General features: G+C 21.9%; 1 protein-coding gene across 2 annotated transcripts; it reads right to left on the bottom strand.

Annotated features, from left to right (window-relative positions):
* Positions 1–396: 396 nt before the first annotated feature.
* LOC122503991 lies at positions 397–5,569 on the bottom strand. 2 transcript variants are annotated; one of them, XM_043614813.1, is made up of 3 exons: positions 5,416–5,569; positions 958–1,326; positions 397–793 (listed from the first exon to the last, which is right to left on the bottom strand). In XM_043614813.1, the coding sequence occupies exons 1-3, from the start codon at positions 5,497–5,499 to the stop codon at positions 563–565; spliced, it is 684 nt and encodes a 227-aa protein (XP_043470748.1). In that variant the 5' UTR covers positions 5,500–5,569; the 3' UTR covers positions 397–562. The 2 variants fall into 2 exon arrangements, with proteins under 2 accessions (XP_043470748.1, XP_043470747.1); XM_043614812.1 differs by having other exon boundaries at positions 397–833.
* Between the last annotated feature and the right edge of the window lie 6,790 nt (positions 5,570–12,359).

The following is a 12,359-nucleotide window of genomic DNA, read 5'->3' on the forward strand; positions in this document are numbered from 1 at the left end:
ATTACTCAACTTTCTCTCTCTCTCTCTCTCTCTCTCCCTCTCTCCTGTTTCTTTTTCATTTTTTTTCCTGCTATGAGTACCAAAATCATATTAAAAGATGCGCCCCATGATTGAAATTTTAAGGTACAAACTAAAAAAATTTTTAAATTCTTTCCTTTTTTTAATTTTGACAATAAAATCATTTTTTAGTTTTTGAAAAAAAAATTGTAGGGTAGAGGACCCCAAGGTGGCCACCCTATATAGGAACTAACATTAGACATCGTTAAATTTCGGTAAAAAAAAATTTTGAAAACATTGTTTTTAAAGTAGTCCTGTGATTACAGTGTTAATAGTTTAAAAGTTCTAAACTTTGTGGTAATTTTGTTTACATTTACAATAATATTATAAATAACCATCTTGTTTTACAAAATTACTCGTGTTTATTTAATAAAATTAATTAAACACTATGAAAACTCTACTTTACTATACATAGTTATTGCCCTCGATTAAAAAAACTGCTTGCTCTCTTTTTTAATCCTCCAATTATTGTAGATAGCATTTTGATTATTTGTAGCATTTTTTTTTAAATTAGTACACTCATCAATGTATTTAGAATAGTTTTTAAAAGATAAGTATTCTTTTTGAATTTCCTGATAGTAATAAATGTTTGTTCCCTTGTCATTAGTTGCATGGTTGGCAAGTAATTGCTTGATGTTTTTAACCAATAAATTGAATTTAGTGATTTTGGTCGTTGAACAATGAGAAAGGATTTCGATATTTTTATCCAAGTAATCCAAAATAGTGTTGTAGAATTCTAAAAGATGAAAATTTTTAGGGTTCAATAAGGTTATATTCTGCAAAAATATAAAAAAAATTAGTTACTTTTTTAAATTATTTGTAAAAATGATAATATTTGATTTAATAATAGACTAATTATAGTTAATAATGTTGATAATTTGTTTGAATTTCGTTACATACTTTGTCATGCATTTTTAATAAAAATTCTTTCGACATATTCATTCTTTTGTAATCATCTTCTTGAAATGTTTTGTTTTTATTTCTACATGAATTCATATTATACAGATCTGCTTTTAAATATATTAAATAATTATCTATTCTTTCTTCACACATTAATAATTTATTATTATTATTTGCTGTAATAGTTTTATTACAATATGATTCAATTGATTCGATTTGTGTATTATACAAATCTTCACCATGCAAGTCTTCATCTTCATAAGAGCAATTGCCAATTAAATATCTGTTGCTATATAATTCGTTAAAAAATTCATAGTAGCGAGAATTTATTCTCTCTTTTATAGTGTTTAGATCATTCTTTTTGTTTACCTGCAATTAACATTTTAGGAGTGTAATAGATATTTTTAAGATAATTTTTTATTTATTTAGATTGTATTAGCAGGATTGACAAAAAAATTTAATTTACTTTTTTCCTGACACTCTAAAGAATATTTTGATTTACTCTAAAAATGATTATCTATAGATATATATCACAAGAAAATCTTCTATTACATTTATTTACGAGTTTTTTTAATTGTCAAATTATTCCAAAACATCAGTAACTTCTTTTCTTTTTAATAAACATTCAAAAATTTTCCTCAATTCAATGATTTTCAATATCTATATACTATTTTCATAAAATTTACCAAAAGAATTCAATTATATATTTAAAAAAAAATTTAATAAAATTCTACCCAAACTTTTAATTATTTACAAAAAATAATAAAAATTTCACAGGAATTTCATTATTTACAAATTTTTTTTATATATTTCTTTGCAATCATTCAATTATTTTCATAAATAATTAAATTTTTACTGGAATTCAATTATTTTCGTAAATAATCAAATTCTTTTTAGGAATTCAATTATTTTCATAAATAATAAAACTCATTGCAGAATTTCAATTATTTTTAATACAATTTTAATCGAATTCCTCGAAAAAATTATTAAAAATTTTATTAAAATTTGTCAAAACAATTCAGTTATTTAAAAATTTGTATAGATAAAATTCTTTATGAGAATTCAATTTTAAGAAACATGCAATTATTCAATAAACTTATTTTTGTATTTAAATAATTGAATTCTAGAAGAATTTTCTCATAAACAAATATTGATTTAAAAATGAATTTCAGTTAAAATTTTAGGTTAGAATTGAATTTTAAAAGCATTGGAGCGAAAAGTTTTTAGAAATAATTGAATTTTAAAAAGATTTCAGATTAAAATCTAAGAAAATTTGAATTTGTCATATTTTTAACTAACCATTATGTGAAATTAATTTTTTTTTGAGAAACTTTAACTGTTGATTTTTTTTGAAATTATTTAAAGTTTATATTTTCTTATATATATATATATATATATATATATATATATATATATATATATATATATATATATATATATATATATATTTAGTTGAAAAATTTACGAATAATTGAAATTTTGTAAAATTGAATTGTAAACAAATGAATTTGAAAATTCTTAAAGATTTTTTTCAAAAATTAATAAGTAATTGAAATAATAATTTCAATTATTCATAAATTCTTCAATTAAATAAATATTAGAAAATAAAAACTTAAAATAATATTTAAAAAATTCAATTAAACTTTTCCAAAAAAATTAATTTCAAAATTCAATCTTCAATTAAATAAATATTAGAAAATATAAACTTTAAATAATTTCAAAAAAATCTGCAATTAAACTTTTTCAAAAAAATTAATTTCAAAATTCAATTATTTTTAAAAATTCACACTATATTGCTTTTAATATTCAATTATTATCTAAATTTTTAACTGAAATTAATTTTTAAATCAATTTTTATTGGAAAATTCTACGAGAATTCAATTATTTAAATACAAATAAAATGCAAATAAATAATTTGTTCAATAATTTCTTTAAAGGAATTTAATTAAAATTTTACTGAAATTTATTATATTAAAAAATTTTATAACAAATTTTGAAAATAATTGAAAACTGTTTGAAGAATTTTATTAAAAATTTTAAAAATGCTTGAATTCCTGAGAAGAATTTAAATAATAATTTATGAGAATAATTGAATTCATACGAAGAATTTTATTAAATTTTGTTTAAATAATTTCAAATTTTGACAAGAAGTTTATTACCATTTTTGACAATAATTAAATTCTTGAGAAGAATTTCGCTGTCTATTTATAAAGATAATTTAATTCTTGACGAGAATTTTAAAAAAATTTTGAAAATTTTCTGATGAATTTTAATATACTTATGAAAATAATTGAATTTTGAAAAAGAATTTTATTAAAATTCCTTGAAATAATTGATTTTATTGCACTGAAAAAAATTCGGTCGAAATCTTTAACTACTATTACCTAGTTGAGTTGAAAGTTGTCAAATTAATTACTTTTTTAGTTTTACTAACAATTTTTGTGTAGTTGATTTTACTACTTTGAATATAGTTGAAGAATAATAGTTTATATAACTAAAAAAAGTAGTTAAATTGCAAAAACAACTACAAAATCTAATTACATCAACTAAATTCTTAGTTCTTTTTACTACTTTCGGTAGTAAATATAAATTTTTAAATTCAGTTGAGGACCTATTGAATCACTCAGGGTAGTTAAAAAGTAGTCAAATCTACTAGTTTTTTTTTTGAGTGTGGGAAGAACTATGTTGTTTATCAAGATAATTGAATTCATTTGCAGAAATTCTTAAAAATTTTTGAAAATAATTGATTTCCCTGCGACGAATTAAAAGTTATTTATATGAAAATAATTGAATCATTGCAACGAATTATATTATTTATTGAATAATTGAATCTTTCTTTTAAATTTAAATTCTTTCGTCAAGTTTTAATAAAATTTTTAAGAATAATTGCATTTTTATGAAAATAATTTAATGTTTTCGTAGAATTGTATTAAATTTTTTTCAATAATTAAATTTTTTGATAAATTTTATGAAAATAGTAAATATTCAAAATCATTGAATTACGGAAAACTTTTGAAAATAATTGAAATTTTGCAAAGAATTTTATTTAAATTTTTGAAAATAATTGAATTTTTGGCGAAAAATTTTGCTATTTATAAAAATAATTGAATTCCTGATGAGATAGTCAACGACTTTTAATAAAATTTTTAAAAATAATTACTTTTTTCGAGAAATTCGATTAAAATTTATTGTATTAAAAATAATTGAAATTCTGCGATGAGTTTAATTATTTTTAAAAATTATTGAATAAAAATTATTTATGAAAATAATTAAATTTATTTTAAATAATTGAATTCTTTTAGAAAATTTTATGAAAATAGTATAGATATTGAAAATCATCGAATTGTAGAACATTTTTTAAAATAGTTAAAATTTTGCCAATTTTTAAAATTAAACCTTTTCTAAATTCAATTATTTCTAAAAATTTATCCTAAAATGCTGATAATATTCAAGTATTATTGATTTATTTATTTATTAAGTAAAAAAATTATTAGTAGTAAGAAAAGTTTTAAAATTTTGTAACAAAAACAATTTTCTCTTTGCAAACTTATAATAGTTTTAAAAGATAAAAATATTTTATGGTTGCTCACGAAGTCCGATAACAAAATTTTTTGCGCATTCAGTAAATTTAAGTTGCGATGCCATTATGTAACATTTTTACTAAAATTCATTTTGAAAGCAATTTTTATTCGAAAATTCTAATAGAATTCAATTATTTAAATACAAAAATAAATAATTTATTAATTGAATGTTTCTTAAAATTGAATGCTCGTAAAGAATTTTATAAACAAATTTTTAAATAATTGAATTTTTTCGACGATTTTTAATAAAATTTTCAAAAATAATTATTACATTTTTCGAGAAATTCAATTGAAATTTTATTAAAAATAATTGAAATTCAATGAGTTTTATTATTGATGAAAATAATTGAAATATTGCAAAGAAATTTTTGCCAAGAATATTATTAAAATTTTTGAAAATAATTGAATTTCAGAGAAAAATTTTATTATTTCTAAAAATAATTGAAATTTTGATAAGAATTTTTTTTAAATTTTCGAACATAAGTTGCCGTCCATAAACTACGTCACGCCTTAGAGGGGGGGTGGAATTCATTTTTTGTGACGTTCTGTAGAAAAAAAGGCGCTAAAGCATGTAAAATTTGTGACGTGGGTAGAGGGGGGGGGGTGGAAGTATTATGCAAAATAGTGTGACATAGTTTATGAACGGCCCCTAATTGAATTTCTCCGAAGAATTTTATTACTTTTGAAAATAATTGAATTTCTCCAATCATTTGTAATTTCTCTAAAATTCTCCTTTTCTCTCAATCAAATTAAGAACTTTACGAACCTTTTTTTTTAAAAAAAAACGTACTTTTATGGACTTGAAGCAAATTTACGGATCTTTACGGGATTTATGAACCTGGTTCGAGTCTTGTAAAAATGAATAAAAAATACTTACACTTTCATCAGTAGCACTTGCAGCTAATAGAAACACTAAATTCAAGTGGAAAATAATTTTGCCCCAAGAATTACTCATTTTCATTTCTTTTTAAACTTTTTCTCAAGAAATTTTCACAACTTTTTTCTCTAAATATTTATTTCTTTCTGACGTCTTTTCAGCAGAACTATATAAAAAAAGAATTATTTACAACACGAAGTCTAATCGTGCGGTAATAAAAAATCGCGTGATGTATACATATATTCTATTATCTGAATAGTGATTAGAAAAAATGTTGCGTTTGTTTTAATAAATTCAAAAACTTATTTAAAGTAAATTTCAAATATTACAACAAAAATTTTTTTTTTATTTTAAAATTTTTATTTAGGTAAATAGCGCTTTAATTGCATTATTAGCAAATATTTCTCGACTATTTTAGTATTTTTCTCTATTATACATTTTTTCCTCATTTCAAATTCCCTGACTTTTCCAGGTTTTCCATAGGTTAAAAAACGTAATTTTTCCAGATTTTTAAAACTACAATTACATTTTTCAAAACTTTTATTTTAATTTAATTTTTAATTTTATTCCCAATTTTACCAAACTCCCTGATGATTCCCAGACAAAACGACTTTTTTCCAGTTCTATTACATTTATTTACGAATTTCTTTAATTGTAAAATTACTCAAAAACATCAATAACTTCGTTTTTAAAGGAATATTTAATCATTATTATTTTTTTACAGAAATTAAAATTTTCAAAAATTTTAAATTCAATTACATATAAGAATATTATTATAAAACAAGAAGATATCGATCGCTTTCTTCATGTTTTATAATAATTAAAACTTGATACTATCATTATCTTATATTACAAAAATATTGTTACAGTAATTTCTTCAAAATTATTTTCATTTCAATTCAATTCTTCATTTCTAGAATTTTAAACTAAAATTCTTTTTTAAAACAATTTTTTTTAAATAATTTTTGAAAAAGTTCTTCTTTGAGAATTTTTAAATCCAATTGTTTACAATTCAATTTCACCTAAACTTTCGATTATTCTGACATTCTTCAATTAAATAAATTAGAAATTAAAAAGTTTAAATAATTAAAAAAAAAAAAATTCCATTAAACTTTTTGAGAAAAATTAATTCTAAATTCCCTTAAAAATCTTGTCAAGAATTTAATTATTTTTAGAGATAATAAAATTATTCGCAGAAATTCAATTATTCTCAAAAAATTTGAATAAAATTCTTCAAAATAATTCATTTATTTTTAAAATAGACCAAATTCTTCGCAAGAATTCAATTATTTTCAAAAATGATAAAATTCTTCGTAAATATATTCAATTATTTTCAAAAATGATAAAATTCTTTATAAATATTCAATTATTTTCAATATATTAATTTTAACGTAATTATCATTATTCTGACATTCTTCAATATTATAAAAAATAAAAACTTCGAAAGAATTAAAGGAAAATTTAATTAAACTTTTTTAAAAAATAAATTCTACAGCATTGTTAATTAAAAGTATGAAAAGTTCAAATTTTCTAAAAGATTTTAATTTAAAACATTTTCAAAATTCAATTATTTCTAAAAATTAACGCAATATTGCTTTCAATATTCAAAAATAATCTAAAATTTTAACTGAAATTCATTTTTAAATCAATATTTACTAGAAAAATCCACGAGAATTCAATTATTTAAATGCAAAAATAAATATTTTAGTAAATAATTTAATGTTTCTTGAAATTGAATTTTTATAAAGATTTCTATCAACAAATTTTTAAATAATTGAATTCTCTTGACAAATTTTAATAAAATTTTTAAGAATAAGTTTATTTTTCGGAAATTTGATTAAAATTTTATTGAAAATAATTGAATTTCTCCAAAGAGAAAAGAGTTTTTGAAACTTTTTTTTTATAAGAGTTTTTGAAAATAATTGAAATTTTGCCAAGAATTTTATTAAAGTTTTTGAAAATATTTGAATTTCAGAGAAAAATTTATAAAGATTATTGAAATTTTGACGAGAATTTTTGTAAATTGTTGAACAGAATTAAATTTCTGCGAAGAATTATTTTACTTTTGAAAATAATTGAATTCTTGAGACGAATTTTATTAAAATGTCTTTTTAAATAATTGAATTTCTTTGATGAATTTTAATAAAATTTTTATGAATAATTTCATTTTTCGAGGAATTTCATTAAAATTGTATTAAAAATAATTGAAAGTCTGAGTTGAGTTTTTATTATTTATGAAAATAATGAAATGTTTGCGTAGAATTTAAATTTTTTTTTAAATAATTGAATTCTTTTGGAAAATTTTATTAAAGTATAGTAGATTTATAAAAAAAATCATTGAATTGAGAAAAGTTTTTGTAAATAATTGGAATTTTTCCATGAATTTTATTAAAATTGTTATTGGAAATAATTGAATTTCTAAGAAGAATTTCACTAATTTGGAAAATAATTGAATTTCTGCAATCATTTCTAATTGCTTCAAAATTCAATTTCTTTTAGTGTTTTTAATTAAAATTCTTCTATAAATCCATTAATTTTATTAATCAATTAAAAATATATATTAAAAAATTTAACTAATTTCAGAAGAATTGGAATAATTCAAATTTCTCGAAAAAATTTCTCCTTAGCTAACTTTTTAGTAAACAAATTTTTTTTTAAGGAAAATAAAACTTAGACGACTTTGGAAAAACAGATGAAATTTTGCTTTAGAAAAAAAGTGGCCCCAAGGTGCATGGCTACCATTCAAAAATTCACTAAAAAATAAAAAAAATAGTTGCAAAATACTTGATTTATGGGGAGAATTTTGTTGTTTGTCAAGATAATTGAATTCTTTTGCAGAATTACTTAAAAAATTTTGAAAATAATTGAATCATTGCAACGAATTATATTATTTATTGAATAATTGAATCTTTCTTAAATTTCAATTCTTTCGTCAAGTTTTAATAAAATTTTTAAGAATAATTGCATTTCTCGAGAAAATTATTTAAAATTGTATTAAAAATATTTAAAATTCTGCCGTGAAAATAATTGAATTCCTAAATGAAATTTTATTATTCTTGAAAATAATTGAACGTTTTCGTAGAATTTATTGTATCAAAAATTTTTTTCAATAATTAAATTTTTTGATAAATTTTATGAAAATAGTAAATATTGAAAATCATTGAATTACGAAAAACTTTTGAAAATAATTGAAATTTTGCAAAAAATTTTATTTACATAAATTTTTAAAAATAATTGAATTTTTGGCGAAAAATGTTGCTATTTTTAAGGATAATTAAATTCTTGATGAGATATTCAACGAATTTTGATACAATTTTTAAGAATAATTACATTTTTCGAGAAATTCGATTAAAATTGTATTAAAAATAATTGAAATTCTGCAATGAGTTTTATTATTGCTAAAATATTAATTATTTATCCTATTTCATACATTATAAACTAAATTATTTTATTAATTATAAAATTGTCCTAATCGATAAAATTTACATTTTCCATAATATATTTTGATAAATATTACATCTTAAAAAAAATTCATAAGTGATTTTACATAAAAACGCATGGTGGTCACCTTATAGGCCCAAAACGACATTTTTTAAAAGTTATCAAAAAATTGTATAAAACACAATTTTATCGATATTCATTTATAATATTATTGTAAATGTAAACAAAATTACCACAAACTTTATAACTTTTAAACTATTAACTGTAATCACAGTACCTACCACTTTAAAAACAAAGCTTTCAAAATTTGTTTTTTACCGAAATTTACCGAAAATTTGGCCTTTCGTTTGAAAAGTGGATTCGAAAATCCGTTGCTTGTGTAAAGGTCGTGAATGTTAAGCAATTAGTTGGTAGGAAGTCGCCACGGAGAGATAGGCGAGGCGAACTCGAATTTGGCATGGATATATACCTCCAGTGAATATACAGCAACCGTGGCTTCTTAATTGCTTTTAATAATAGGTGAGGCCCAATGCTTTATAAGATACGTGTGTACGTTCATTACGTTTATTTATAGTTGCCGCCGAGTTTATAAACACTCGTGACATGCGTGAAAGGATCGTTAACCAAAACGCAAATACATTTTTAGTCATACTCACACCTAATAGTGTTTAAAATTCTTCTTCTTCTTCTTCTTCTTCTTCTTCTTCTTCTTCTTCTTCTTCTTCTTCTTCTTCTTTTTTCTTTTTCTGCTCCTTTCGTCTATGAACGATAAGAAGCAGGAGCGGAAAAGGAAAAAAGGTAAAAGTGACAGTGAAGTGCATTAAAAATCAAGTGAAGTGAAAGTAAAGTGAAGTGAAGTGTAGTGATACTGAAGTAAAAATGGGGTGAAGTGAAACGAATGTTAAGTGAAAGTGGGGTGAAACAGAAAGAATAAGTGAAAATGAAGTGAAGGTAAAGTGAAGTGAAGTTATACTCAAGTGACTATAAAGTGAAGTGAAGTAAATTTAAGTAGAGTTTAAGTTAAGTGAAGTGACAGTAGGTCGAAAGTTAACTGGAGTTTAGTTAATGCTTAGTAAAAGTGACGTAAAGTGAAATTGAAATGAAGTAAAGTGAAGGTGAAGTGAAGTGGGTACAGTGAAGTGAATATTAGTTAAGGTACAGTGAAGTGAAAGTGAAGTGAAATAAAGTGATGTAAAATTAAGTTCAAGGTGAAGTGAAGCAAAGAAAAGTGAAGTGATTAAAAAATGAAGTGAAGTGATTGAAAAGTGCTACGAAAGTTAAGTGAATTTACAAAAAATCCACTTTTTGCGATCACAACGCAGAACAAGAGAAAAGACTTATTCAAAATCTGTTAATGATCTTTTTGTATCCCTTCCTATTCCTTCCTCTCTCTTCCGCTCATCAAGGCCATCAGTAGCTGGGAGGAGTTTTATTAACGCCAAAAATCTCCCCAAAGGAAAAAAGAGATAGAGAGAAATATCCTTCTCATTTTCGAGAAAAAGAAAAAAAAATGATGAGTTGATGATGAAAAGAAAAGAGAGACAGAGAGAGAGAGGCGGCTCGATCAAGAGTCGATGACTGGACAAATTTCTATACGCGCAGAGAGGACGGGAAATAAGGAACGAAGAGAATATTATATTGAAGGCTGCCGGGCAAAATTAGATAAAACAAAACTCCTAGAGAATCTTTTAGAGTTATGCCGCGATTTGCGATAGATGAAGGAAAAAAAGAAGAAAAGATGAGATGCAGAAGAAGTTGGGGGAAAAGAAGGAAGAACTCATTAATAGAGCCTCGGGAGTAATTAAGCTTGCGGTTGAGAGTGGGTAGGGGCATAATACAGTGGCTCTCCACTATACTAATATAAATATACATCTAGAAACTATTATAGGCGCTTTATAGTAGCAGCGTTCAAATTCACAAAATCAATGATGATTCATCAAAAGGGGGCAAAAATTCATTTGCCACTTTTGTTTCCGCTACTGATTTTCGAATTAGTCAAGCAGAAATTTCTTTCTTTCTTTGGGCGCTAGCGGAAAAATCTTTGTGTTTTCCTAACTGCTAATTGCTATCATATACGATAGCAATGCGGAGAGATACAAAAATTTGAACGGAACCAAGAAATTACCAACTTTTTGGTTATGTGGTGACAGCGCGGTGGGATTTTTGCTAAAACCCAGGACTCGAACTAGATCCGTAAATTCCGTAAAAGTCCATAACTTTACTTAAAAATCCGTAAAAGTCCCTTTTTTTTAAAAAAAAGATCCGTAAAGTCCGTAATTTCATTCAAAAAAAAGATAAAAAGTTCGTAAATTGTACGATATAATTTTGGAAATTTTGAAAAAGTTTTAGAAATGATTGCAGAAATTCAATTATTTTCAAAAGATAATAAAATTCTTCCAAGAAATTCAATTATCAAAAATTTTTTAAAATCCACATCAAAATTTCAACAATCTTTAATAGAAATAATTAAATTATTCTTCTCCGAAATTCAATTATTTTCAAAAATTTTCCCGAATTCAATGATTTTCAATATCTATACTATTTTCATAAAAATTTTCCAAAAGAATTCAATTATTTAAAAAGTTTCAAAAAATTCTACACAAACTTTTAAATATTTTCAAAAAATAATAAAAATTTCACAGGAATTTCATTATTTACAATTTTTTTTATATAAATTTCATCGCAATCATTCAATTATGTTCATAAATAATAAAATTTTTATGGGGATTCAATTATTTTCGTAAATAATAAAATTCTTTTTAAGAATTCAATTATTTTTATAAATATTAAAACTCGTTGCAGAATTTCAATTATTTTTAATACAATTTTAATCAAATTCCTCGATAAAGTTCTTTAAAATTTTATTAAAATTCGTCAAAAGAATTAAGTTATTTAAAAATTTGTAGATAGAATTCTTTATAATTAAATTTTAAGAAACATATGTAATTATTAAATAAATTTTTATTTTGTATTTAAATAATTGAATTCTAGTAGAATTTTCTCATAAACATTGATTTAAAAATGGATTTCAGTTAAAATTTTAGATTATAATTGAATTTTAAAGCATTAGAGCGTAAATTTTTAGAAATAATTGAATTTTGAAAAGGTTTCAGATTAAAATCTTTGAAAATTTGAATTTTTCATATTTTTAACTAACAATTCTGTGGAATTAATTTTTATTGAGAAACTTTAACTGTGGATTTTTTTTTTAATTATTCAAAGTTTTTATTTTCTATAATATATATTTAATTGAGGAGAATTTACGAATAATTTAAATTTTGTAAAATTGAATTGTAAACAAAAGAATTTGAAAATTCTTAAAGAACTTTTCCAAAAATTATTAAAATTAATGGATTTATATTAGAAGATGTTTAGTTAAAAACACGAAAAAGAAAATTCAATTTTGTAAAAGTTACAAATTATTGTAGAAATTCAATTATTTTCAAGAGTAATAATATTGTTCACAAAAATTAAATATTGTTCAAAAGTAATAAAATTCTTCT

The sequence above is a fragment of the Leptopilina heterotoma genome, unplaced genomic scaffold (genome assembly GCF_015476425.1).
Source record: "Leptopilina heterotoma isolate Lh14 unplaced genomic scaffold, ASM1547642v1 Lhet_275, whole genome shotgun sequence".
NCBI classification, from domain to species: domain Eukaryota; kingdom Metazoa; phylum Arthropoda; class Insecta; order Hymenoptera; family Figitidae; genus Leptopilina; species Leptopilina heterotoma.